Below are 25767 nucleotides of genomic sequence, written 5' to 3'. Positions count from 1 at the left end.
CCCCCCTCCCCCCCCCCTCCCCCACTCCCACTCTCCCCAAACGATGTTGAATTTGCAAACGGAATTCTCGCTATGTGGACAACATTGTAAAGGAGGGAATGGGGTGTATGCATTTTTCTCTTAGGTGAGCTGTATGCTCACTAGAAAATTAAGGAGTCCTAAGACTTTTGGCCAAGATTGTAGTTCCTATTAGGTGTAAAACTACTCGTTGAGCGTGGTACTACCGTATTAAAATATTTAGAAATATAACATTGTGGTGTAACTTCAAATACATATTCAATCAATATTTCCAGAAGCTTAATCATGATGCCGTTATCATATGTACATACAATGATCAGTTATCAGCACATATTTTTACTTCGTATGTCCCAAGCAATGAATCATTTGGAAAGTTTATTCTTTTGTTCATAAATTTGTTTAGTATTCGCACATTTTATGCATCCTCTCCTTTCTTCTTTCCTTGCTTTCCGGTTAGCTTGTTTGTTTGTTTGTTTGTTTGTATATTGGATAATTTATTCTTTTACTTGAATCTGTGGGATAGCTTATTCGTTACTCGTTTCTAGTTACTTATCACAAATTTGATTCTGGCCATAAAAAGAGGCTTTGCAAAACTAAATAAACATAACTGAAAACATATTTACTCTGGTGGCGGCTGGGATGACGAGGAACTCAATCTTTCTTGTTCCGAAAGACAAAACATAATAAATCTACATCATCTCTAGCATTGAGTAATTTTCTAGTTTCTCTAGATATCTCTTGTACCATCTCTCGCCGTGAGGATAAATAAAATTGTTACAATATAAACTAGCTCAAAAATGTTAAATTCATGGCGTCCAGCAAACACTGCCCTGTAAATATTCATTTGTGGAGGACCTGCAAAGGGCTTACAAGGCTTTTCTAAAACGTATTGTTTTTCTTATCATAACCTCTCTACACAACTGAGGCTTTTGCTACAGTAGAACGCTTATGCATATAGATGTGTGTTGTTTCTTCTAAAAAACTTGTATACGATTGTTGCTGAGATCAGATACAACAATGTATCCACTATTGGGCATGATCGCAACGCTCTCTGGGAACGATAGCTGTCCGTCTCCACTACCCTCGGATCCAGCCTCCTTGACGAACTTACCACTGGCGGCCAATATCTGCAAGCGGTGATTTCCCATGTCAGCAATCACAAGATTGCCGGCGATATCGATGGCTAGCCCACGGGGATGTGAAAACTGCCCTTCCCCTGTTCCCTGGCATCCGATTTGCCTCAGCGATTTCCCGTTTTTGTCGAACTCTTGGATACGGTGGTTTTTCGAGTCAGATACATATATATGGTCATCTTCCGGGTTGACGAGGAGGTAGCAGGGAGAGTTAAACTGCCCGGGGCGATCGCCGTAAGAACCAATTTTTGATACGAACTTTCCTTCGGGGGAGAAAATTTGAACCCGGTGATTCTCCATGTCAGCGACTAGAATATCGTTCTTCCGAGAGGTCGCAACTCCCCAGGGGGATTTGAAGAAACCGTTGCCAGTACCCTCGCGACCAAATTTGCCAATGAATGCACCATTCCGACTAAGGACCTGAATTCTGTTGTTACCATTGTCGCAAACAATGATTCTTCCTTTGTTATCAATGGCTACGTCTGTCGGGCAGTTAAACTCTCCCTTGCGCTCCCCGTGGGAACCAAACTGGGAAACATACTCTCCCCGTGGGCCAAAAATTTGGATTCGATGGTTGTAGCTATCGGCTACGTAGATGTAACTCTCGTTGTCGACTGCAACACCGAACGGTGATTTGAACTCGCGTTTTTTGCTGCCGTACTGACCAAATCGATGGAGCGTCGGGCCGACGTCGGCGTATTCGCGGCGGTTGATGACGAGCACGGTGAAGGGGCTACCCATGATTGGCTTATCTTGAATGGAAACGGACACTTCATGTTTGCCATTCACCTCTGGCATGTAGAACACAGTGTAGGTGCCATCCCCTGTAATTGAGACGAGACAATTTAGATTTACATGACTGATCACTAACAACAGCGTTCTTTAAAAATTAATTTAATGTTACTGTTTTATGCAGTGTCTAACCCAACCGCGCTCATATTAGAAGTTATATCAAATCCGACAATTAAGAAATAACATAAACCTTACTTCTTCACGGTATGATTGTGGAGGCGCGGTGGCCTCATGGTTAGTGCGCTCGACTCTGGACCGAGCGGTCTGCGTTCGAGTCCTGGCCGGGGACATTGTGTTGTGTTCTTGGGCAAAACACTTTACGCACACAGTGCCCCTCTCCACCCAAGTGCATAAATGGGTACCGGCGAATTTAATGCTGGTGGTAACCCTGCGATGGACTAGCATCCAATCCAGGGGGGGGAGGGGGGAGTAGAAATACTCTTAGTCGCTTCAACTAGAGAAACCAAGATGAGCACCAGCCTGATGATCCACTTGGCTCGCATGCAGATTCTACCTTTTACCTAACGGTATAATTTGCCAGATGTTAACAACGAAGAAGTTTTCTGCGTAATTACCTTCATCCTTGACTGTGGACCGCAAAGGTGTCCCATCAGGTTGCCTTATGTCAACTGTGACTCTATCTCCTCCTTTGTATCTCTGGCCATGTCGATCCTTAGTGGTCAGCCGGAAAGTTGTCTCCATTTTGACACGCGCAGTGTGAATTCCGTCTCCACTTGCGTATGAAATCGAGGCAAAAGTGCTGCTAGCCCGGATGCTGCCTAGAGACTCGGACACAGTCTTTGTTGAGGCGGGATCGTGAACGTATTGAATGGTGTCGTCTTCTTCAGGCTCGAATTGGACCTTCACATCATTCAAGATTTCCAAGCGTCCTTTCATCTGTAGAACTTCGACCTCGTTGCCAAACGTCAAGACGTTGTCAGCAAACTCGCAGCAGCCAGAAAGCTTTCCCAGCTCAAGCTCGATGCTGTCCTTTTGCAAGCCCAAGACTTTCTGCTTGCCGTCATGGATGTGATCTAGCTGCCTCAACAGCTCATTTTGTCCTTCGCGCAACGCCTCGATTCGATCTTCAGTGTTCTCGCTGATTTCCTTTGCGATGGCTTCTCTGCACTCCGTGAGCCTTTTTGACATTTCTTGAACTTGAGACAGCGTTTTCTTTAGTTCAGGCATCCGGGATTTGGCTTGTTCAAGCAGTTCTGCGATAGCGCCTCTCCTGGCCGGCAAAGCGTCCTTGGGATATACGTACTGGTGTTCCCGGTGCTCTAGGATCGTACACACTCGGCAAATGGCTTCGTCGCACGTGTTGCAAAAGTACTTGATGACATTTCTTGTGTGATACTTGCAGAACGACAAACTGTATTTATCCAGCTCTTGAGTCTCTTGGCTGTCATCTTCGCTGGTTGCAATGATTCTGTGGTCGAGCGTGGCATGGGCCCGCTTGTGCTCTGCCACGCAACTCGTGCACAAGTCCTTGTTGCAGTCCACGCATCTTGAAGTAGCAAAATCCGCTGTTTTCATGTTATCGCAGGCGTTGCACTTCTTGTTCTCGCGCATTTCTTTCTTCAGCTCTTCTGATTTCAAGTGAACCAGATCCAGCATTTGATTTACAAAGAAGTTAGGCATTAAGTGATCGATTCCTTGGTCCGGAAGTGGAGTTTTGGCGCGGCATGTGGGACAGGTAATCGTTGAAGATGGATCGTTGTTGGCAATTCTATGCAAACACTGCGAACAGAACGTGTGAAGACATTGCAGGAATAGCGGCGTGGTCAAGCGATCCAGACAAATGGCGCACATTAATTGCTCGTTGATCTGTTCGATAACCTTGATGGCTGACGTCATGGTGCCTCGTTAAACCTGACAAACAGGATTGAAATTGGACAAATTAGTCATTGCACCGAAGATAAGGCCAAGCGATATGTTTTTAAATAAAAATATACCTAAATATGTTCCAGTCCGCTTACAGTATATGTTATTTCGCTTATCAACTGCTTCTATGATGTTTTCGAGATAGGTTTGCATGGTTGAGCGATTGGAGAGGGGAGGTTTGCCCCCCGTCCACCGATTTCAAATTGCCCGAATAGTCTACCCTGATAAGCGATACTGATTGAGATGAGTATTAGTTTGAGCCAAGCATCAGAATGTCTTGCTCGGCTCCGTTTATACTGAATCGTAAAGTTAGTCAGATTACTTAGTTAACGTAGTTTATTTAATGGCCGTCTTAAAACCACGGTAATTACCTCTGGCAATCACAATAAACGTAATTTTAGAAATAAACTAACGAGATCTCAAAAACACGGATTGGGGGCTAAATTAAACGATAGATCAGGTAACACAAGGTCCTTGAAAATTAGATGTTGAGGGACCAAAAGCCGACGCCATTTTTTTTTTTTTTTTTTTTTTTTTTTTCATTTGTTTGTTAGGTTCGTTGGTCACGCATGACTTTTTAATTGGCTGCTTAATTGGTTGATTGGTTGGATGACTTGACTGCTTGAGTCATTGATAGGGTGGTCTGCCGTCGGTTGGTTGGGTGTTCAGCTGGTCGATTGGTCGGTAAGTCAATCTGTCGGTCGACTGTTTGGTTGGCTGGTCATTCATCAGACTGACAGTTACTGGGCTCAGAGACCGAACAGTTGGTTGGTTGGTTTCAGAGACTTGTAACGCAGTGTTGTGGACGATGAACAGTGCTCTGCTCTTCTCTTTGGGTCGACGAATTTAAGCGCAAATCTATTTTAAATAACATGTAAAGCACCTTATAATTACTTCGGCTTTTCTCCGTCTCGCGTTATTAACACACGGAAAGAAATCGCTTCGTTGTATCACTCTCTATTAAGCCGAAAATTTTGGTTTGTTTTATTGCATTTAAGTTGTAAGCATCAATTTTTGGTACTCGTTATCTCATTCTACACTGAAGAGTTGATGTTTGATCAGGCAATATTCTTCTTGATAATTTTGTCATTCCAGAAATATGTTGATATTGTAAGCCCGAAAACTGAAGTTAATTGTGATATCAATCGTTCTTTGCTATGAGATCGGACTGGATGGGCGAGATGCAACTGTCGGCTAAATGTGGCACATTAAAAGCTGGTTTTCACTGGCGAATAAGCATAAGGTGCTGTTAGGTAGGGCCTTTTGTTTGGACACTGTTCGAACAAAAGGCGCTAATTTTCAACCTCTTACTGTTTTAGCCTTATGTCGGCTTATGCTGTAACTGACGTGCTTGTCAAAACCAGCCTTAAATTTGCTTGTTGCCAGTTTTGACTCTATCACTCCTTAATTACATTCTTTATAAATGCAGTAGTCCCATGGACAGTTGAAGAAATGAGCTCATTCAATTAATGAACTAGTCTTTCGCGGTGTTTAATTTAATGTTAACCCGTCCCTCCCTATTCCCTGTCAGTTCAAAAAACGTAAGACACTGTGAAGTTTTCCTGCAGAGAAAATGGTCGAACGGTCGGGCAACTTTTACTCCCTAGTTGAAAAGCGCTATTCGTATTGTTTTTGGAATTATTGCTTTCATGTCCAAAATAATCATAGAAGTGATTAAGTTACCTGTTTCGATAAAATATGCACGGGACAAAACCTATCAAAACCCGATTTACCCATGAAAAAAGATAAAGATGAAATTTATACTACTTGACAGTAGTTCCAGAAGCTGTGATGAAAACGTAGTTTGTTCTTCTAAAGAGAAATATTCCGACTTTAAGCAAAGCCTGTGACCAGCTGCCGTAGTTTGTATCAGCTTTAGTTTAAATCGCACTAAAAAAAGAAATCAAAACTCACAAAGTCAAATTGAAATCATGGCTTTTTTTCTTCAGAACTAATCTTTGAGTTCGCGGGGTTTTTTCGATCTAATATCGATTTGAAATACTTGTCAAGCGGAAAAACATTTTTGGATCAATGTAAACTGAAGTACCAGTTTTAAATTTCCTTTTTGTTCGCGAGTAAAATAATCAATTGACTTTGGCTCGCAAAAGTCATAAACCACCGCCATTAATAATCTTAAAGAGTCCGAACATATCTTAGTATCTTATGATTTGTGGAAGTTGAAAATGATTTATTTTCACGGATCACTTGGGAAGCGAACCCTCCTCCTGGCGACTTTCAGTTATTTCAAAAATAATTCGCGTTCCTAAGTGTAGAGATGATTCGAGCTTTATATTTACACGAAGCGAACGATACTGAAGAAGTTTGAAGTTACCTCAATCTGTCCTTATTTTTCCAGTGTTGGCGTATTCCAATACGTCCGCGGACGAATTCATTCAAGCTACTTTAGGATTGTTTCACGCCGCTGAGAAGGAAAAATATATCATCCTTTGTTCTTGGGTGATTTCATTACGATGCAGTGATCTGGCATTCTTACGTAAAAACCCGTTGACCTGTGCTCCGGTATTTGACTACTCGTTGACCAATCAGTGGAGGGAATAGTTTTGTTGATTTAGGGACCATCTGAATTTTGACGGGTTAATAAGCAGGTTGAAAATATTTCGCTGCATCTTCAAGTTATTGGCGTTTCTGTGCCTTTATGGGATTTGTGAATCGCTTTGATAACGTGTGAATTACTAAATGCAACAAAATATCTATAAAATGAACTAAATATTGTTAAATATCCACGATTCGTCATATCGAGATCAGCGAAGAATAATCGAAAATTGAACAGTCCGGGATCGTTATCAGATTTGATAACCTCGACCAAAACAAACCATTAACCAATCGCTGCGCAAATTTTCGTTCACGTGACATTATTTGGTAGCAACAGTGTATAATTCAATATGGCGGTCGACGGGGCGCTGCGATGAAAGGAGTTACTTTTTTCACAACATCACAATGCAATTTTATTTAATTGTAATTGTATGTTTGCTTCGCAATAGGTTACTGGATTATGGAATAGAAACAGAGATGTATGGAAGAAAACTGTCTTTGTCCAAAAGCTACAGCGAAAAGTTTCATTTTCTGATAGACACCGTATAATATTTGTTCCGAGTAAAAACACACGAAGGTAGACAACAGTTATTCTGTTCACAAAAGCGTTGTTTATTGATACTAATATGATAGCTTCTATTTTCACTCAGGCTTCATTTTCTTGGTAGTTGGCGAAGCTGGCTGTTCAACAGTCTGTATAAAATATAAACGAAACACTAACAGTAAATACATCTTGAGTTCACAAATTGACACTGAACAAGTTGCTTCTATATTCCAAGCGGAGAGCTGTAACTGAATTTCGTTCAATTTGCATGAGCGAAGCGTGGTTAGGACCGAAACATCTCCTACTATGATTCATTACTATGAAATGGAAATAACAGTATGGAAACAGTTCGCGACCCTCCTTCTGTCGACTCTCTGTCCAGATATACTGAAGATAGAATAGCTCTGAAGATAGAATGACTCTGAAGATGACTTCCGCTCAGGTTGTCGAAACGTCAGTCACCAACAACAGTTCTTTTCAGAACTACACTCACCCGGACGATCACACTATACGAACTATAGAATAGCTTACCTCGATGGCCATATCCCATCCCACGCCTAATTCCATTTCTGCGATTGCTAATTCAATCCCCTCTGCCGTATTGTACATTTCGTTTCCATCTTTGATGCGCTGGAGTTCTCTTTGTCGTTGTGGGCTCGCCTGATATGCTTCTGGCACAACAACAAAAATATAGCAGGTATATTTACTTTAATTCGTGATACACCTCCGTTCCGTGGAATGGGTACATGCAACACTTTATGTCGTGAGATGTGACAGTAAACTGGGAAGTCTTGGCATTTCCGGAAAAAAATTGTTTTAGTTGTAGATCAGTAGTCTATTGTTGTGCATTCGGTGATATGGAAAAACGCTTTTAATGACCGATTCATATAAAAGAAACTATAATTCAAGTAATGTGTTTTCGTACCATAGTTCACTCGCTAAATCCAACAATAAGCTTCATTATATAACGACTGGTGTGCCAGAAAACTGACCTAGTTTGGCCGGCATTTCCGGAAAATATTTCAGGACCGCGAGTTGTTGAAATTGACTCTAAAATATAGGCAACTTACCCTTTAACGTGATTGTCGATTTTCCCGCAGTCCGAAAGGTGTTTTAGTTCCCTGTTTATGAAGTATTGCACCCGGCCTATCTGTCTTCCAGCAACTTCTCTCAAAGTGTAATTTTTCTTAGCGCTGTTGGATACCAGACTGTGGCACGTCTAGAAGTGTCTCGGGTATTTCTCTAATTTCCGGCAAAACACAACGAAGTGCGAACGAGTCTTTGTTTCCAATTTTCAGGAAGGACATGAAAAGGAGTTCCTTCTGGCCCCTTGATTTTGACCTCATGGTAACCCTTCAAAAGAAAATAAACAACTAATGTTAGATTCGCAAGTGGTTTCCCAACCACCTGGACTGCCGTACCATGAATCGAGCGACTCACTAAGAGCTATATTTTTTTCTGAAGGGGCTTAGATGATTTATGTAAGTTACTTTTACGTACCCCTTGATTTTGCCACCAGTAATTCTTAAAGTTGAATGGTGCGTGTCTGTCAGGCCTAAAAGGAACGAAAATTTTATGCTGCAAAACTCGACAACAATAAACCTACCCTATGTAATGACCAAGCTATATCCACACAATCGACATAAATTTGCTATTTTGATTCTATGGGTACCAGCATCCGCCATCTCAATACCTAGGAACATATCGATTACAGCTGTAAATATGGCCGCCGTTACGAACAACACATCGCAAATCAAAATACCCCCGTGCACTTTTTTCACAGATCGTGCACAACACTAAAAACACGTTAAATCCCAAGAATATGGCGTGAAGATTAACGACATATTTTTTGTGATTTTGGCAAAAATCTCCAGGTAACTTAAATCTAATGACAAAATGAAAACATACCTGGTTTGGATGCAAAATTGCAAGCGCTGTTTCACTTTACGAGTAGCATTTTACATCTTCAAAACATGTGAGGCTCCTTCTTTTCTGGTAATTATCGAATAGAATTATGGGTAAATTACCCGAGTATAATCGAACAAATAACGAGCAAAGCGAAGTGAATACGAAAATTCCCGGTTTTTTGAAATGGCCGCCATGTTGTGACGTCACATGGTTATCAAATCTGATAACGATCCCGGACTGTTGAATTTGTCTCTGGAAATCACCACTGGATTGTTTACCAGGATTGAGGGATATGTTTTTATTTGCACAGCTTTTAGCCGGAATAAGGACCAAACATATTGGAAGTTCTTTGCTTTGAATTTTAGGGACGCTTTTAATCCAAAATAAACAAACCATTACGCAGTTTGACAATCTGTTGCATAGGAAATACGTAACACGCTCTAAATGTGTTCAGTACAATGATTATCTTGTGACATCTGCTGTTATTTGAAAATGTTCATGGGGAACTCGATCTCACGGCCTTAAACCAAGAAACCCGACGTTTGTAGTCTCCATACATACTAACTGATTTATACAATGTAATTTCGTCCCATACTTCTCTCGCACTGACTTTTCCATAACTGTTTAGTGCTTTGGGGTCTTATACCTTCACTGATTTGTTGACTCAGTTTAAGGTTCTTAGTCTCTAAGAGAGATAAGCAGGAGGCAAAGCCGGCCGTATCATTGAGATGAAAAAACATACCACGAGTTTTTCCGCCAGGGCCCGTGGAGGGTACACACAGCGGGGGGGGTGGGGGGCGCAGAATATAACGTTTGTATAAGAATCCGATGACAAATGAAAATTCTGAAACATTCTAACGGTCCTAACACCAATCCGTATACTTGAAGGAGCTCAGTCACGATATTTTGAGTCTTTTTTTTTTTACAAAATACGGCTTTCAACTAAAGGGAACCTGAAAATATAAATAGCAGTTAACTAAGATGCAGAAGCACCAAAGACTAATAATAAACCATGAATGAACAAGGATGGTGAGGTATGGAGAAAATTGACACGGATTACAAACGACGAACTTGAACAATTTATGATAAACTTTTCAAGATGCGGAAACCGTGACGAAGCTCCTTTAACCGGATGAGCCGAGATGAGCCGAGATGTGTGACGTACAGTGACATAGCCAATTCCTCAATTCCACATTAGATCCATCCTTGAGTTTACACTAGTCCTGACTAGAACCCAGTCAACAAAAGTTCACTTTTTCGACCACGGTTCTGCAGCGAGGTGCGCGGGATTTTGTGTTACGAAGCGCACTACTTAGATGACGACATGATGGCCAAAATTGACTATTTTCTTATGACTACCAAAATAAATGCGCACTGGGTTTGAGTGAGACATTTGTCTGAAAATTATCCCCGCACTCTGAATCGTGCTTCGTACAGATGAATGTATATACTGAATACAGACTCTAATCGCGCATGTACGCCTACCATAAAATCTACCCTAGTTATGTTCAGAGAAATCATTCTGCTCTTGGGTGCAGAGAGTGTAGTCTGAGACGCCAAACCCATGAGTGATGAAATTCTGACAAGCTAAGTACAGTGTGGATATTCCAGAAAACAAATTTTACGAAAATTGTGCGACGCACACTGACTGCAACGTACCTATTCAACATTAAATAGAGGACAAATCACAAACCCGTTTCGTTGACTGACGAAAATAAGGGGACTGATTTTTCTAGTTCTGCTGGTGTGACTAAATAAATTCCCCAACTCTCTCAACTGATTGTGTATTTAAGTCTTTCAATTAAGATATATGACATTGTTTTTAGTGTAGCAATGATAAAGAAATGAAGGCCATTTTTTCTCTTTGACAGTTCAGCCGACGCCTGAGTTCACGCCTTACGCTATGAATTAACATCATTCACGAGCATGCACACATATATATATATGGGTAATATACACTCTAAACACAACTGAAACTCAAAAGGTCCAAAAGAACAATCTTAGCATCTCAAATTGAGTTTTCTTCAGTCGATTTTGGTATATGAGATTCAGCCATAACTAAAAATAATAACTATGATCATTAGCAAAAGCAAATCTAAAGGACTTGAAAACCCTGTTGACTATTAGCAAAAAAAACATATAGAACAACAAATAGCTGAGCACATGTGAGCTCAAGTCTAAACTGATAATTTTCACTAATAATGTGTTCAACAATGAACGACGAAAAGTTAAAATGCCAGCGATTTTGGGATAAAGATACAAACTGACATGATTAACTGTTAACAAAGACTGTTCCAGTCTCTGTTTTAGTAAAGCGAAGCGGGATATTGTAAAGAAACTGCATCTACAATGTCGTGGTTTAGTTTGCGGATCTTCCCAGGCGATATGCTCTTCGTTTAAGCCTCCTTTCTGTCGCACACGAGTTGCTTCAAGTTTAGGTGATGTGCTTTATACAAAACATCTTTACTTCCCCTTTTAGCAGGCCATACGACAGTACGCTGTTTTGATTCATCCGTGCAGTAACACTGTGCCTTTGACGATTTGTAGCTGCATCCATGCCCTTTCAATGAGTTGTCGTCCCTGTTGACGTGAGCATTCTTCTTTGTCTTCCCAGTGTCCAGTGTCACTTCCTCGTATTTAATGCACGAGGTACCATAACAACGGCATCGACTAAATGCCTTGACATGACAATCGTCATTTCTATGACAGCCTTCTGGCGCCAGAGAACACTCGTACTGGGGTGAGGTAGGGGAAGAACCCTTCGCCAAGTTGAACATCTGCAAATCTTGTCCACTATTTGTCTGATAGTTGCAGCCATAATTGAGAAACCCGAGGTAGTAGAACTCGAGATTGACAGCTCTGATGAAGTTATCGTTATCTTTACCTACATAAAGAGACAAGAGGATATCCCAGGTTGCGGATAACGTATACTGGATTGTAGCGTTAGTGGCGTTGGCTTCATTCATGAATTTTTCAATCAGGTCGGCTGTGCGGTTCTTGATGAGTTCGTTTCGGGTTTCAGTGGTCCCTCCTTTAATGACAAGCTCGCCCCTCATGTTCATCTTTGACACTCGCGATGCTTCACTTTTGTCAATATCGGAACACATCGAGACTCCAAACGCCGATGATATACCCAGGGACATGCAGCTTTTGACCTGGAAATCTCGTTCAGTGTAGGAATCGGAAGTCTCAGCAAATGCCATTTGATTGATCATCGATCCTACCGAAATAGACGTGAAAACATGGGAGCCGTATTTCTTAAGGAAGATATCATACTCTTTCCAATCCGAGTCCATCCACGGCTGTGGAATGTTGACTGGCAGTGATTGAAAACTATACAGAAACTTTTCGTCAAAATCTTTTCCATAATTCAGGCAGTCTTTGTTCAATATTTCTTGACGATAGGATGCGACAAAATAAAGTGAATTACCAGTCACTCTCCGGTCACTTCCACCGACGTTTTCTGATGCTTGATCAAGTGTTTGGCTCAAGGAAAAGTCAGTCTGTAGAGAGCTTTCCAGACCTGAGGAGGTGGTCATGGAAGAGTAGAATTCTTCGGTGTTTTTGTAAAACTTGAATCCCCTGCTCGAGACGTCCTGTTTAGCTGTAATAGTACATTGCGGCACAGCTGAAGAACGCAGTACCTGTCGGAAATTAAAACATTACGCTCAACTTTGATGATCCTAAAAGAGTCTTAGCTTGAATCTTCCGAGATTCAAGACGATAGCATTTCAGACCCAGTTAAGGATCGGTTACAGTAGCATCATCAGAAATTCTGAAATTCAGCTGAAGAATATACTGTATGAGAGATATAATTCGCAAAAACTGAAAAAAAATCAAAATTTGGCGAAAATATGTCAATAATGGGCATAGAACACAAATGAATATCTGAAAGATCATACATTTCATAGAACAGGTCTGTAAGCATACCAGTCATTTCTGTATTTCGACTAGTTCGCGGTTCTTTTCAAAATCTTCCGTCAAAATATGAATATTCCGTCCGTAACGATTTTTTTTGGACGGCCTAGCCCTCAGTATTTTCGGCCTACTCTCTGGATGAAGATGTTTTCGAAAAAAAAGCACAAGTTTTGCCGCCCAAGTCGGCGGTGGGTTATGGGCATTTGCATGCATTCAATGAACACGCTGTATGTTCAGCAAATTCTATCGTTATTTTACAAACAATTACTTCAGACCAAATATTACAACATACAGTTGGATTTCGGTATAATTTTCAACAGATAACAGCTGGTTAGTGATATGCTGCTATTCTGGTTTTCCTGGCTTAAGTACAGGTTCATTAAACTTGATTTGGTCACAGTAGGAAAATTTTGCTTTCATTTTAGTCGTGTACGTGATAGCGTAGTTGATTGCGTCAATGTCAACCCCAGCGCGCGCGTGGCGCTTAGACCATGGCTTGCGTAATGCGCAGAACGTGTGTGCACTAACAAAAGTAGGCACCGTCCTTAAGGTAATTCCTCTGAAATAAAAGTGACAATAGATTTTTGTTCAAACTTTGTCCACTGAATATTTGTCATATGATAACTTCAATTTTGAAATAAAAAAGGGGGGTGCCCATGCTCATTAAGGAGCAGTGAGGCATTGAAAATGCCCCATTTTGGCATTATTTAATGCTTATTATAAGAACGCATTCCCAGTAATTGTAACATCTTTGTAAGCCCGGACTCATAAGAACACGCATTAAACTACAGTCAATACATTGTGTCGAACACAAATAAACGTTTAAGTTTGATTCAGACAGAAAGCCAAATCCTTGATTAAAAATTTGAACCAAATTTCTTGACGTGGTTACCGACTACAAAATAGAAAAGACCACAGTGTATCTGCTATTTTTCTTATTTATTTAATTTTCAGCAATAGAAATTAGATTAGTCTTTTCTCACGCAAAGCTTATGATTAGTTGATTACAACGACTGGAAAAAAAAATTGGGGTGCCCATGCTCGTTGGTGAGCTAGAGCCATTTTTCAACTGACAGAGCTCAATATCAAGGCAAATCCGTCATGTTTTCAATATGCGCGTGCACAAGCGCGCGCTAATGACGCCATAAATTACGCGCAGTAAGGATGCGCAATGCAAATGTGAGGAATGACCTTTTACACAGTTTTCGCGCGCGCTTTTGCTGATGCAATTCAGCGCGTGCACAAGGATTGCAAAAAACAAACATGCCGTCAATAGAACGATCATTTTATTTACTCAACACCCGTACAATCTAATCAACAATGATTTAGATAAACATATATAGGCAAAAACTAACGATAGACAAATCCGACGTTTCGGTGACATCTTGGCGCCATTGTCAAGGGAAACTAATTAAATATGCGATTTCAAGAGTAACCAAGAGTTCAGAGTTACTAATTTGCATAAGTTAGACAAAGACTTTAGCGCGAACTGTGTCTGATTGTACATTTAAACACGGTCGTAGTTTAGCGTGTTGAAAAAATGCCACAACAAGTTTGATTGTCTCATTAATGAGATGTTACTCATTAAACAATTACGACCGTGTTTAAATGTACAATCAGACTGAGTTCGCGCTATTAAAGTCTTTGTCTAACTTATGCAAATTAGTGACTCTGAACTCTTAGTTACTCTTGAAATCGCATATTTAATTAGTTTCCCTTGACAATGGCGCCAAGATGTCACCGAAACGTCGGATTTGTCTATCGTTAGTTTTTGCCTGTATATGTTTACCCGTACTATCTGTGCTATTTTTCTCTATAATTAAACGCAGTGTATTAATGGCTTTAGTCTTTTATCACAAAGATATGTTAGAAAAGGTAACGATGCAAAGAACCCAGCAATTCTCAGCTTTTTCTTTGTTACCGAAAGAACCCAGTTAAATGCAGCGCATGCGTAGTTAGTCAAAAAATTGCGATTGAATGAAAAATTGCACTCTCGGAAATACGCCTATTTCTCGAGAACCACTCATTAGAATTTCACGAAATTTGGTAGGAAAATACTTAGGAAATAAGTAACTGGAGTATTGAAAATAATTGAACTTTAACAGAGGATATTCTAGATATTCCAGTGAACCTTCAACAGGGGATAATTAAAGATCTCTCTGTTAAATTATTAGCAAAATGGTGTTAACTTGTGAGGATCGTTACAAGTTTGTTGCATACAAATTATCAAGAAAATCTAATCACTAGATTTTCTACAAATAAACAAAACCAATTTTAAAGGCCTTTTTGTTTTTATTCATGTTGCCATGGCAACGGCACCCACGTCAGCTTAACCATCGAAAAACCAAAGTTTGTGTTATTAGCTTGCTTGCTGCCATTTTTGGCGACCGAGAGATCAAGGGTTTTAGAGAAAAAGGTGAATGAAACACAGGTATCAAAAACTGTGTCCAGCCACCTTAAATGATGATCCTATAAAAGAGTCTTCGATCAGAAATTTAGCTTGAAAGATCTTCCGAGATTCAAGGCGATAGCATTTCAGAGTTACTGTGCCTTTCAATAACATGCGGACTCTAAAATTCAAAGCTCAACGGACAAGTGCGTTTTTCGCTACCCTCAATCAAGTGTTCGGCGGCTCCTTCCAGCTTCCGACTTCTGCCGAGCGCGCGGTAATCAAATCGTTGAGCACAGTTCAGACAACGAAACAGTGCTCGGCTATGGGCGGCCGTCACCACCAAAAATACAAGATTATTAAACGGCACAGACCAAACATAAATGGTTTAGTGATGGTTTGCGAAATGGAATAAATGATTGACAAATGATACTGTCTAAATACAAATAGTTAGGTGTTCTCGTGTTAAACGGTCTACTGAAACAGTAAATGATTTAGACAATTTAGAAATGGTTCAGTCACCGATATCAAAATGGAGCAAACTAATAAGGATCAGTTTATTTAAATGAGAATCCATCTGACTACCAGACAGTCTAAACCGCCGGTATAGTCTATATCGGGGATTCTATGACACGTCCGGCTGCAACGCAGGCTAGTTATTGAAAGATGCAGTGACTATAGTAGCATCATCAGAAATGCTGAAATTTACCTGAAGAATATACTGAATGATGAGTGATATTATTCGCAAAAACTGAAAAAAGAAATCAAAATTTGACGAAAATGTGTCAATAATGGGCATAGAACAGGTCTGTAAGCCTATCAATCATTTCTGCATTTCAACCAGTTCGCGGTTCTTTTCAAAATCTTCCGTCGAAATATGAATATTCCGTCCGTAACGATTTTTTTTGGACGGCCTAGCCCTCAGTGTTTTCGGCCGAACCTAGTAACGATATGTTGACATATGTTGACATGATTGATCATCGCAGTTATGCACACAACTTAAGCAGTTGTGAAATTAAAGCCTGAAAAAAATTCAGGCCTGGACGGGATTCGAACCCATGACCTCTGCGATACCGGTGCAGTGTGAATTTTTTTCAGGCTTTAATTTCACAACTTCTGAAGTTGTGTGCATAACTGCAACGATCAATCATGTCTTCATGATATTTCATACATTCACTTGAACAAGCTGTATGTTCAGCAAATTTTATCGTTATTTTACAAACAATTACTTCAGACCAAATATTACAACATACCTGAGATCCACTTTCGCGCAAGTTTCCAAGCAAGTCAAACTGAGGAAGATACACTCCCCTTCCCAGCGGGTTAAAATCTTCCGCGGCAACCGCAAAAGTACCGATGTGAAAAAAGGACAACGCCAACAAGAAAATCATCCTCCTAAATACTCTGCTCGTTCAACGGCAAGTGGAATTCAAGAGTGTCTTATCAGTGTGGTTTCGTTGTTTATTTATAGTTGACCTCTTCTCGCTTAGATAAGATGTTGCATTGTTTTGGAGTGACACGTAGACATAAGAAAACACACAGACGATTAAATTACCTGTTGTCTCACAAGGAACTCATGATACTTTGCTGCGTCAAACTAAATCTCTTGCCAAAAATATTTTCACGAAGTCAGGTTTCAGGACGGGGGAGACACCCTCTGCTGGGTTTAGGGAATATGTACTGAATAGGGTAATACACGGGGAAAACTGAGCCACGTACAAAATTGTATTCTGGTGAATTTTATAACAATGCTCTTTAAAATGTCTAACGAACAACTCTGTTATTATTACACGGCAATTTCGCCCACCAAAAGATTTTAGGGTTCCAGAGAGAGTCGTTTTCAAATTATATTTCCTAAAAACGCTTCCCTCTCCCCCCCCCCCCCCGCCCCGCCCCACTAGGATCTTACGTGCAGAAATTTGGCAGCAATCGTATATATGGCTTCAAAGCAGGATAAGGCTGATCAGATACACGTCAAGGCAATAGGTGATATTGTTTTAGAGATTTATACCTTACGATACACGTAAGGTTTCCTTAGCTTTGTTGATTAAAAGGTTGCAATGACAGAGTCGTTGTCTGATCTAAAGGAATCATCTCATCAAATCAGTAAAGACAGTAAACCAGCCGTTAAAACTTAAAACAATTAGTACACTTCCATTAAACAGCTATTGTCGCAGGATCATGTCGACAAAGTTTAGTGGGTTTATTCTTGCAACTATACTTCCAAGATGGATTTCCGACTCTCCTCATCCCCGCCCCCCCACCCCCCCCCCCCCCCGATCTTCCGTGATTACTTACGTGCAGAAATTTTGCAACAATCGTGTATATGACTAAATAGGCTAAGGCAGGATAAGGCTGATCGGATACACGTGAAGGCAATAGAGAAGAATTTAACATCAAAGTTTTGCCACATAAATCCAAGCGGATGTTTTCCAAGGGAAATCGTTTCTCAAGAAAATTGTTTTAATTAGCAGTCTAATGGACATTGAAAAATCCATAGGTGACCTGCTTTCTTCTACAGATTTATGCCCTGCGGTACTCGTAAAGTTTCCTTAGCTTCGGTGACAAGACAAGCAACGTCTGTTTGTATTGTACAGTGGAACCTCGATTTAACGAAGTCGCTGGGGACCGGCCAAATTTGTTCGTTAAATCGAGGGTTCGTTATATCGAAAACCTCGATATAACGAAATTGAGGGGAAACGACCAAAATGGTCGTTATATCGAGGTCATAGTTAATGATTGATTTGTAACACAGATGACTTCTGTCACGCAATTCAATGCAATTTTCGTCACCCAGAAGTGTCGCGTTTTGAGATGCAATTGATTAAGCATGGTGGCTTAATTATTTTCACTTTTGAGCAGACGCGCAGCTTTTGTTTACAAAAGAGCGACACTTTCTCTGAGAGTAGCGATTTAAAAATGTTGCAGCATAGAAGTTATACAGAAAATTGTCTATGTAAACAAGGAAACATTGTAATTCGTTATATCGAGGTAGATTTTACGTTTGGGCTTCCGGATTATGTTCGTTATATCGAAGAATTCGTTATATCGAGATTCGTTATATCGAGGTTCTATTCCATACATTTTACTGTAACTTTGGCCGGGACATAGAATATCGTTCGTTGTATCGAGGACTTCGTTAAATAGAGGTTCGTTAAATCGAGGTTCCACTGTAATTTACAAAAATATATAGATTAATACATAAATTAGAAATCCACACAGTAGCTGGTCATTCAAAATAACTATAGAGCTAAACTGCTTGGTTGACTACCGTTTATTGATTGATATAAAGATCTATAAAGGTTGTAATGACTGAGACGTTGTCTGGTCAAAAGGGAACATCAAGCCGTTAAAATAAGTAAAAAAAAAAAAAAAACCGAAGTATAACCTGTGTCTCAAAACGAACTTACGCAACATTATAAGTTTGCCTAAGCCATCCGCCACTTCTTACGGGATCAACTCCTTTACAAAACATGTACACGTTTACATTCTGCGTAGCCTCATTTTGATGTTAAAGTTTGTAAACGAAATGGCGATCAATGGGTCTGGTTTCGTTATGGCAGTCAGGGCTAAAGGAAACCCGCAAAATTACCCAAAATTGGTAAAGGATTGCACAGAGACGGCTTCGTCGTCATCTTCGACGCAGACGTCTCGTTTCCTCCTTGTTTTTTTCTGTTTTTCACTTTTCACGCATTTACCTGTTCGTCGTGTTTGGACCAAACCAAGGTCGCAGTTGTTTTGGGAAGAGACGTGCCTGGGTTGGAATGAACGAGACTGGGTGAAAAACTTCCGGATGTCCAAAGAATGGAAGGCCAAATAGTGCAAAATTCAAGAAACAAAATTGGCTGCACGTTCAACAAATTTGCTATCAAGGTCAAGAGAGATTTCAATCCAAATCACTTTCAACCGATTTTCTCTGAAGGTCAACATGTCAACAAAATAACGTCATCACTTTCAAAAACTTTCCTTTCAATGGCAAGAGATATTTGGGTCAAGCTCGAGAGATTACTGAAGCCTACATTCAACGAAAAAAGTTCTCTCAATTTCAAGCTTCGTTCCATATATTTTCGCTTTGTTGACTTTGGCAAATGGGTCAGTTGTTGACAACTTTCGTTTTTTCGTGCCAGCTTTGCATACTGTCAATACTGGCCTCTGATCTTCCGAAGTTGTTTCCGAAAAGGAACCCTAAATATAGAGATCCAAGTCGGAAATAATTAGCAGCTGCTTTAGGTTTTACTTATCTCAATAAATGATTCCATCCATCTTGGAAGTATAGTTGCAAAAATAAACCCACTAAACTTTGTCGACATGATCCTGTGACAATAGCTCTTTCATAGAAGTGCACTAAGTGTTTTAAGTTTTAACGGCTGGTTTACTGTCTTTACTGATTTGATGAGATGATTCTTTTAGATCAGACAACTACTCTGTCATTTCAGCCTTTTATCAACAAAACTAAGGAAACCTTACGTGTATCGTAAGGCATAAATCTCTAAGACAATATCACCTATTGCCTTGACGTGTATCTGATCAGCCTTATCCTGCTTTGAAGCCATATATACGATTGCTGCTAAATTTCTGCATGTAAGATTCTAGGGGGAGAGGCGTTTTAAGAACATATTATTTGAAAACGATTCTCTCTGGAACCCTAAAATCTTTTGGTGGGCGAAATTGCCATGCAATAATAACAGAGTTGTTCGATAGACATCTTAAAGAGCATTGTTATAAAAGGCACCAGAATACAATTTTGAGTGTGGCTCAATGTGCCCCGCGCACTATACCCTATTGGTATAATGAAAGCCCAAAACCCTGCAGAGAGTGTCTCCCCTGCCCCGAACCTGACGTCGTGAAAATATTTTTGGCAAGAGATTTAGTTTGACGCAGCAAAGCAAAAGTTCGTTTTGAGACTTACGTCTAAGTGTCGCTCAAAAACAATGCAACATCTCTTCTAAGCGAGAAGAGGGCAACTACAAATAAATAGCGAAACCACGCCGATAGGACACTCTTGGGTTCGACTGCACGTACGCAAGGCGTTTGACCTTTAGCTCCAGTTGAAGGAGCAGAACATTTAGGAGGATGATTTTCCTGTTTGCGTTGTCCTTTATTAATCTCGGTACTTTTGCGGGGGGAGATTTTAGCCCTCTTGGAAGGGGATTGTATCTTCCTACATAGAAACTTGTGGGTGACATACCCAGGAGTGGATATCAGGTATACAGAAATGTTTGGCCTAGAGTAATTACATTGCTGGTAAAGATACTAACTGCCTATAAGTCGGTAAACTTTCAGCTGAAGCTGTGCGTCTTTGAAACGTCCGCAAATGCTTGCATAAGCAACTAGGGTTTTTTGTGACAAAATATGACTTACAAGTTTTTATTGACCCTGTTTTGAAGGATCGTCGAACAAAATGTTGAAACGAAAGGAAGTGTTCTGCAGAGTATTGTACGTTGAAAAAGCAACTCATTGCATGGGTGTTGAGTTTTCTTACGTTTAATTTCTTTGATAGGCCTGCATCACATCTTACTGCATCTTGCTCATCTGGAGAGTCCTGCCTCAATTCCAGTCCTTAAACTCATCCTGAAATCCTTATTACTGATCTGCAATCCACGGTTTTGTCCTTGCCTCTGATGTCCCAAATCCATAGAAAGAAGTCTTTTATTGCTTTTCCTGTTTATCGGTCTTTTATGGAATATCATCTATTTTCACGTTTTTTTTTCTACAGATTTTGGATCCTTCCATTTTGCAGAGGTGTATCATAGAAAACCCAAAGCTCGTCTCGATTCGGAGATTCCGTTACTACAAAGACACGAATACCGCCTATTCGTCCCTGGCGACCACAGCAGGTCTGGAAAGTTCTCTTAAGACAGGCTTTTCACTGGGCTTATCACTCGAGTATGCATCAAAAGGGCTCTCCGAGTTCGTCCATTCTGTGACTGGAAATTCACTCCTGATCCAGGCATCTTACAGTCAAGATATGTTAAACGAAGCATGCCTGCTGGATGAAAAGAATTTTGACGGAAACTTTTTAGAACAATTTCGAAAACTGCCTGTTAAAATTCAGGATCCCTGGTATTCCAATGCCTGGAAGCACTATGATGTATTCCTCAACACTTATGGCTCTCATGTTGTGTCGTCTGCGTTACTGGGATCGAGCATCAACCAAATGGTATTTGCTGAGACCGACGATTCCTATAAGGAGAGAGATTTCAAGGTTGAAAGCTTCTTGGCCTTGGCGGGACCGACAAATGTCACAGAGCTTGGTGTTTCAGTGTGTTCTGGTATTCATGAAAGTGAAATATCCCGGGTGTCTGAAATGTCCATGAATGGCAATCTGGTTGTTCGAGGAGGGACCCCTGAAACCTAGAAACGAGCTTATTAAGCACCGCACTGGAGATCTGATTGAAAAATTTCTGAATGAAGCCAAAGAAACCAAGTCTGCAATTCAGTACACCTTGACGTCACTTTGGAGCATTCTGCAAACCCTGTATGTCGGACAACATACTGAAAACTTCATCAGAGCTGTCAATCTCGAGTACTACTACCTCGGGTTTCTCAACTACGGCGGTGACTATAGGCCCGGTGGCGGACAAGATTTGCAGATGTTCAACTTTGCCAAGAGTTCTTCCCCCACCTCACCGCAGTACGAGTGTTCTCTGGCGCCAGAAGGCTGTCACAGTGACAAAAGACTGCCACCGTAAGGCAGTAAGCTGGTGCTCATGTAGAGGTCCATCGTGCGTCACGTACACGGACATCAAACTGGACCATAACTGTAATGGGAAAACGACAGCGGTCATCAACACCGAGAATGACTGGGAATGGCGTGGCTGAGAGATCTCGCATTTTCGTTGCTACTGCAAGAACCCGTCGGAGGAGCGTACAACGGTGTGGAAACTAGACAACAAGTGTGCTTTGTTCCAAGCCCATTACTTAAGCTTGAACCCGAACATCTCCAAAGGAACAGTCGAGCTATAGCTTTAATAAAAAAACAACCGGCAGAGAAAGAAAATGGCAAGACTGTTTTAAAACTGGAAATTGTAGAATAGTGTTTTTTTTTCGATCTTTTTCGCTTTTTGCTGTACACCTGTAATGTAGCAATCCTTAGGTACTTAGACTAAAACTGGCTTCGCGTTTTTGTAATTTTTAGCACGTGCAGTTCTCATCAAAAGCATATTTGTCGTATATGTTTCATGATATGGGTATATAAGAACAAAATGTACCGAGCATTGTTAATTTGACATCAAGATCTTGAGCTAGGTAGATCATCCGCTTCGGTGACTTTGTATTTTGTATTTTCATTTTAAAAGGCGGCAAGGCTTGCCGAACAGTTGCGTATAGCCCCTTAGACAAATAAAACCCCTAGGCTTTTCATTATCAGGTTTAACTGTTTGTGTTTGGTCTCGTTTCGAATAGTTTCTTTTAGAATAAACCAAAAAAAAAGTACGTGCTGCTCACCTAGTTCCTAGACGTTTCTAGGATGTTCAAAGCCAAAATGGCATTACCATTAAAGGGTAATGGAGCGGGACAGTGGGGGACTGAGCGTCAGACCCTCAACGGGACATCCCGTTCATCTCCGAATACGATGTTTCAAAAGATTCAAACACCTTGAGTTGTGGTTCTTCAGTCTGGGTGAGGATATTTTTTTACAAGTTCCTTCCTTTTCTTTTCAATGACAGTTAAGAACTTTTAACACATAAAAAATCAGAAATTTGAAGCATTTTTATAATATGGCCTTTTCTCAAGAGTTGGAACTGCCAAATTCACAAATATAATTGGCTTAAATGGATGTTGACCGAAATCCAGATTTTTCCGTCTAGACAAGCACATAAATAAAATTGCGAAAACAATTGGCTTTTGTCTGCTAAAAATACTTAATGAAAGAGCCAAAAGAACACTTAAAAACTTCACGAGTAAAAATGTTAATAAAGCGAGCAAACCTTGGCAAATTCTTATTGAACATAAGTGAATAACAATCAATAAAAGACTAAGAGCGGTTTGAACGCTTCTAAGAATTTTTTCCAGTCTATAAAAACAGGCTTTAGAAGTTGAAAACATACCTGCCAGTGAGCTCGACTCATTTGGGAGAATCTTGACCTCAGTCGTAAGTACAGGCCTCACTGCGTTCGTAGCTCAGTCAAGTGACTCGTCCAAGTTGAATGATACCGGCATGGATTCTGCGCGCTCGCTCTCCTTGGTTAGAAAACTTTCTTTTGGAGCGATTTTATATTGAGTGTCCAAAATGGAATCCTGAAATGCTCTGGTTTTGTGTTTTTTCTTTCTCCGGCTGTCACTGCTTTTTAAAAAAGCTCGCGCCTGTTCAATTCAGCCAATCAGATGTGAAATCAAAACCAATCGCAGTTTGATCAAACTCGATTTCCAGCGCTTAGCAAATAGAAAATAGTGCTTCGGTTGGCCTAAATAACACTGACTCGACGTTAGTTAGATCTCAACGGTTCTAATGGTTACAGTCCCTAGAATTTACAGGGAGGAGGTTCATAGCGGTCAAACGTTAAGATTTAGGATACATTCCGTTCTACTTGTTTCGAAGTTTGGAAGAGATTGATTCCATAAAACGCAAGACTTTATTTGCAAGACGAGCAGTGCTTGGGCTAGGGGAGGCTAGGGGAGCCTTTGGCCGACTAAAAGATAGATCAGGAGACCCTCTCTCTATCACGCAACGCTACTTAATCGGAGGGCTGATTTTCTTCCCGAAATTATGTCGGTCTTTAGGTGCTTTGCTCGAACCGTTTTAGTCCGAGATCTATGGTTGGCCATTCGTTTCAAAATTACGACAGGGTATACACGGGTTTTTCTGCCGCGTATACTTGTTTACATACGTTACGTATGGACTTTAAGCTCATATATACGACCATTTAGATCGCGTATATACGCATTTTTAAAGGGCCACATATTTGCGTAAATTCAAGCGCGAGGATATGCGAAATAAATGCCCAAATAGACGCGTCCTACAAGGACCCATATATACGCGTGCTAAAATGCGCGTATATGCGGGTCTCGGAAATTAAGTTGTATATTCTAGCACGAAATGTGCCTTTGGAAGAGAACGGACATTCGTGTATGATAGCAATGAAAATTACTTTAACTAAAAGTCGTCAATATGGCGGCAGTGGTGAAATGCCTTGTCATAGTCTATGTGCTGTCTAATGTTTGTTACTGCAGCTCCCCCGGTGACTGAACTTCAAGAAACAGTTATGCGTCTTTTGAATGACTGTTCAGGATTTTATCCTAACGCTAAGAAAACGACGAAGCCGTGATAACAAGCGCCAAATGCGGCGTAGCCACGAGGAGCCTGGGCGGTTCTTGCTGGTTTTCGCGGTTTTGTCACTTTGTGCGCTCGCGCTCAAATTGCTTAAAAAATTGTTAAACCGCCAAGCTACGCAGGCTAATCCTTTAGTTGACTCATTGGACAGAGGTACCAAGGCAAATGTTGAGAAGATACGGGCTCTAGAATCGCTGGTGAGACAAATGCAATATTTACTACTTAGATGGGAAATGTTTGCATTAAGAGCAGTTTCATGCACCTCAGTGTACTCCCATTAGGGCTTTGCCAACTGTATCAGCTTCTAATGGAAGAGTGGGTCCTACAGCCTATGATATATCAATACCTCAAGGGGAGTTTTAGGAAACAGACTGTGATTTTAGTGTAAGTCCTTTTGGGTCTTCACCAGATAATTCATCTGGTTGGGTGTTATCATCAAATGTGTCCCTGACAGCTAGTATTTCCAGTATTACATATATCTTGTAAAATCTCTGCGTTCACCCGTATTGGTTGTGCGTACAGCATGGTTATTCCATGCCTCAACTGGGAGGTTTAACTGGTTGTTAATTCTGGAAAGAAATCTGTAATACAAACAAAACAGATCGATTATGCTGGTCGATTCCAGGATGCCATTTTCTTCCATCTGGTAGAACAGAGTGTAGTAGAACTGACCGACTTCAATAAAGACTTCTCTCCAGAGAAGCTCAATTCACTGGTCGTGTACAGACAACCCAGCAATTTTGCTTCCCCTGTTAAATCCCCTGTGCCATAGCATAGCTCTTCCTACCTCTAAATTTTCATCCCCTTCGTCTGAACACACTCTAGGGGGCAATCCATAACTTTGCACAGCAGCTAAGAATAGAGCAAGCCCAGTCGCAGCAGAATTGTTTGTTGCACAACTTAAAGTCTAAAGCCCTGTCAAAATTACCATGTATTACGAACCTCCAACTGATAAGACAGTGTAGTCCATCAATGTGCCAGAGGGAATTAGGTCCCCTGACGCTGTCAACACGTCTTGTGATGGTATTGAACCACCTCAAATCAGACCCTGCTGGGTCAGTTCGAAAAAACCGTCCTTTCCCTTACACGCTGATGCTGAACATAGATATTTCTACTTCACAAATGACCCAGCATGACACTGATACCAGAATTGGAAAACCCACGTCAGTCTTATTTCTCGGGTTGTTCGAAAGCCGGTTAACGCTAACTCAGGATTAAAAGTTAACACAAATATTAATTTTTCTCTATAAAAATGTCTTCCACTGCTTACGATATATGTATTTTGCGATTACTCAAGTTCAAACTGAACTGCAAACATTTCCCATCTATGTAGTAAGTATTGAATTTTGTCTCACCA

The 25767-nt window shown here is 40.7% G+C and overlaps 2 protein-coding genes and 1 pseudogene across 2 annotated transcripts; 1 reads left to right on the top strand and 2 right to left on the bottom strand.

Moving 5' to 3' along the window:
- Positions 1-15: 15 nt before the first annotated feature.
- Positions 16-6480, bottom strand: LOC145497538 (E3 ubiquitin-protein ligase TRIM71-like). Its single transcript, XM_081477353.1, has 3 exons — positions 6160-6480; positions 2519-3815; positions 16-1975 (listed from the first exon to the last, which is right to left on the bottom strand). Exons 2-3 carry the CDS (start codon positions 3798-3800, stop codon positions 993-995), a joined length of 2265 nt encoding a protein of 754 aa, XP_081333479.1. The 5' UTR covers positions 3801-3815; positions 6160-6480; the 3' UTR covers positions 16-992.
- A 2598-nt stretch (positions 6481-9078) lies between these two features.
- LOC145478584 (DELTA-alicitoxin-Pse2b-like) lies at positions 9079-17013 on the bottom strand. Its single transcript, XM_081456667.1, has 2 exons — positions 16393-17013; positions 9079-12476 (listed from the first exon to the last, which is right to left on the bottom strand). Exons 1-2 carry the CDS (start codon positions 16528-16530, stop codon positions 11229-11231), a joined length of 1386 nt encoding a protein of 461 aa, XP_081312793.1. The 5' UTR covers positions 16531-17013; the 3' UTR covers positions 9079-11228.
- Positions 17014-21099: 4086 nt separating this feature from the next.
- On the top strand, positions 21100-22227 carry LOC145483809 (DELTA-thalatoxin-Avl2a-like; annotated as a pseudogene).
- Positions 22228-25767: the final 3540 nt, after the last annotated feature.

The sequence above is a fragment of the Orbicella franksi genome, chromosome 1 (assembly GCF_964199315.1).
Source record: "Orbicella franksi chromosome 1, jaOrbFran1.1, whole genome shotgun sequence".
In the NCBI taxonomy this organism is placed as follows: domain Eukaryota; kingdom Metazoa; phylum Cnidaria; class Anthozoa; order Scleractinia; family Merulinidae; genus Orbicella; species Orbicella franksi.
The sequence above is the reverse complement of the archived record's forward strand: the minus strand, read 5'-3'. Positions and strand labels throughout refer to the sequence as shown.

Coding starts and splice junctions, on each gene's coding strand:
- LOC145497538 (XM_081477353.1), bottom strand. CDS start 3,800: ATGACGTCAGCCATCAAGGTTATCGAACAGATCAACGAGCAATTAATG. Junction 1,976..2,518: donor GTCCACAGTCAAGGATGAAG/GTAATTACGCAG, acceptor TCTCAATTACAG/GGGATGGCACCTACACTGTG.
- LOC145478584 (XM_081456667.1), bottom strand. CDS start 16,530: ATGATTTTCTTGTTGGCGTTGTCCTTTTTTCACATCGGTACTTTTGCG. Junction 12,477..16,392: donor TGCGCGAAAGTGGATCTCAG/GTATGTTGTAAT, acceptor AATTTCCGACAG/GTACTGCGTTCTTCAGCTGT.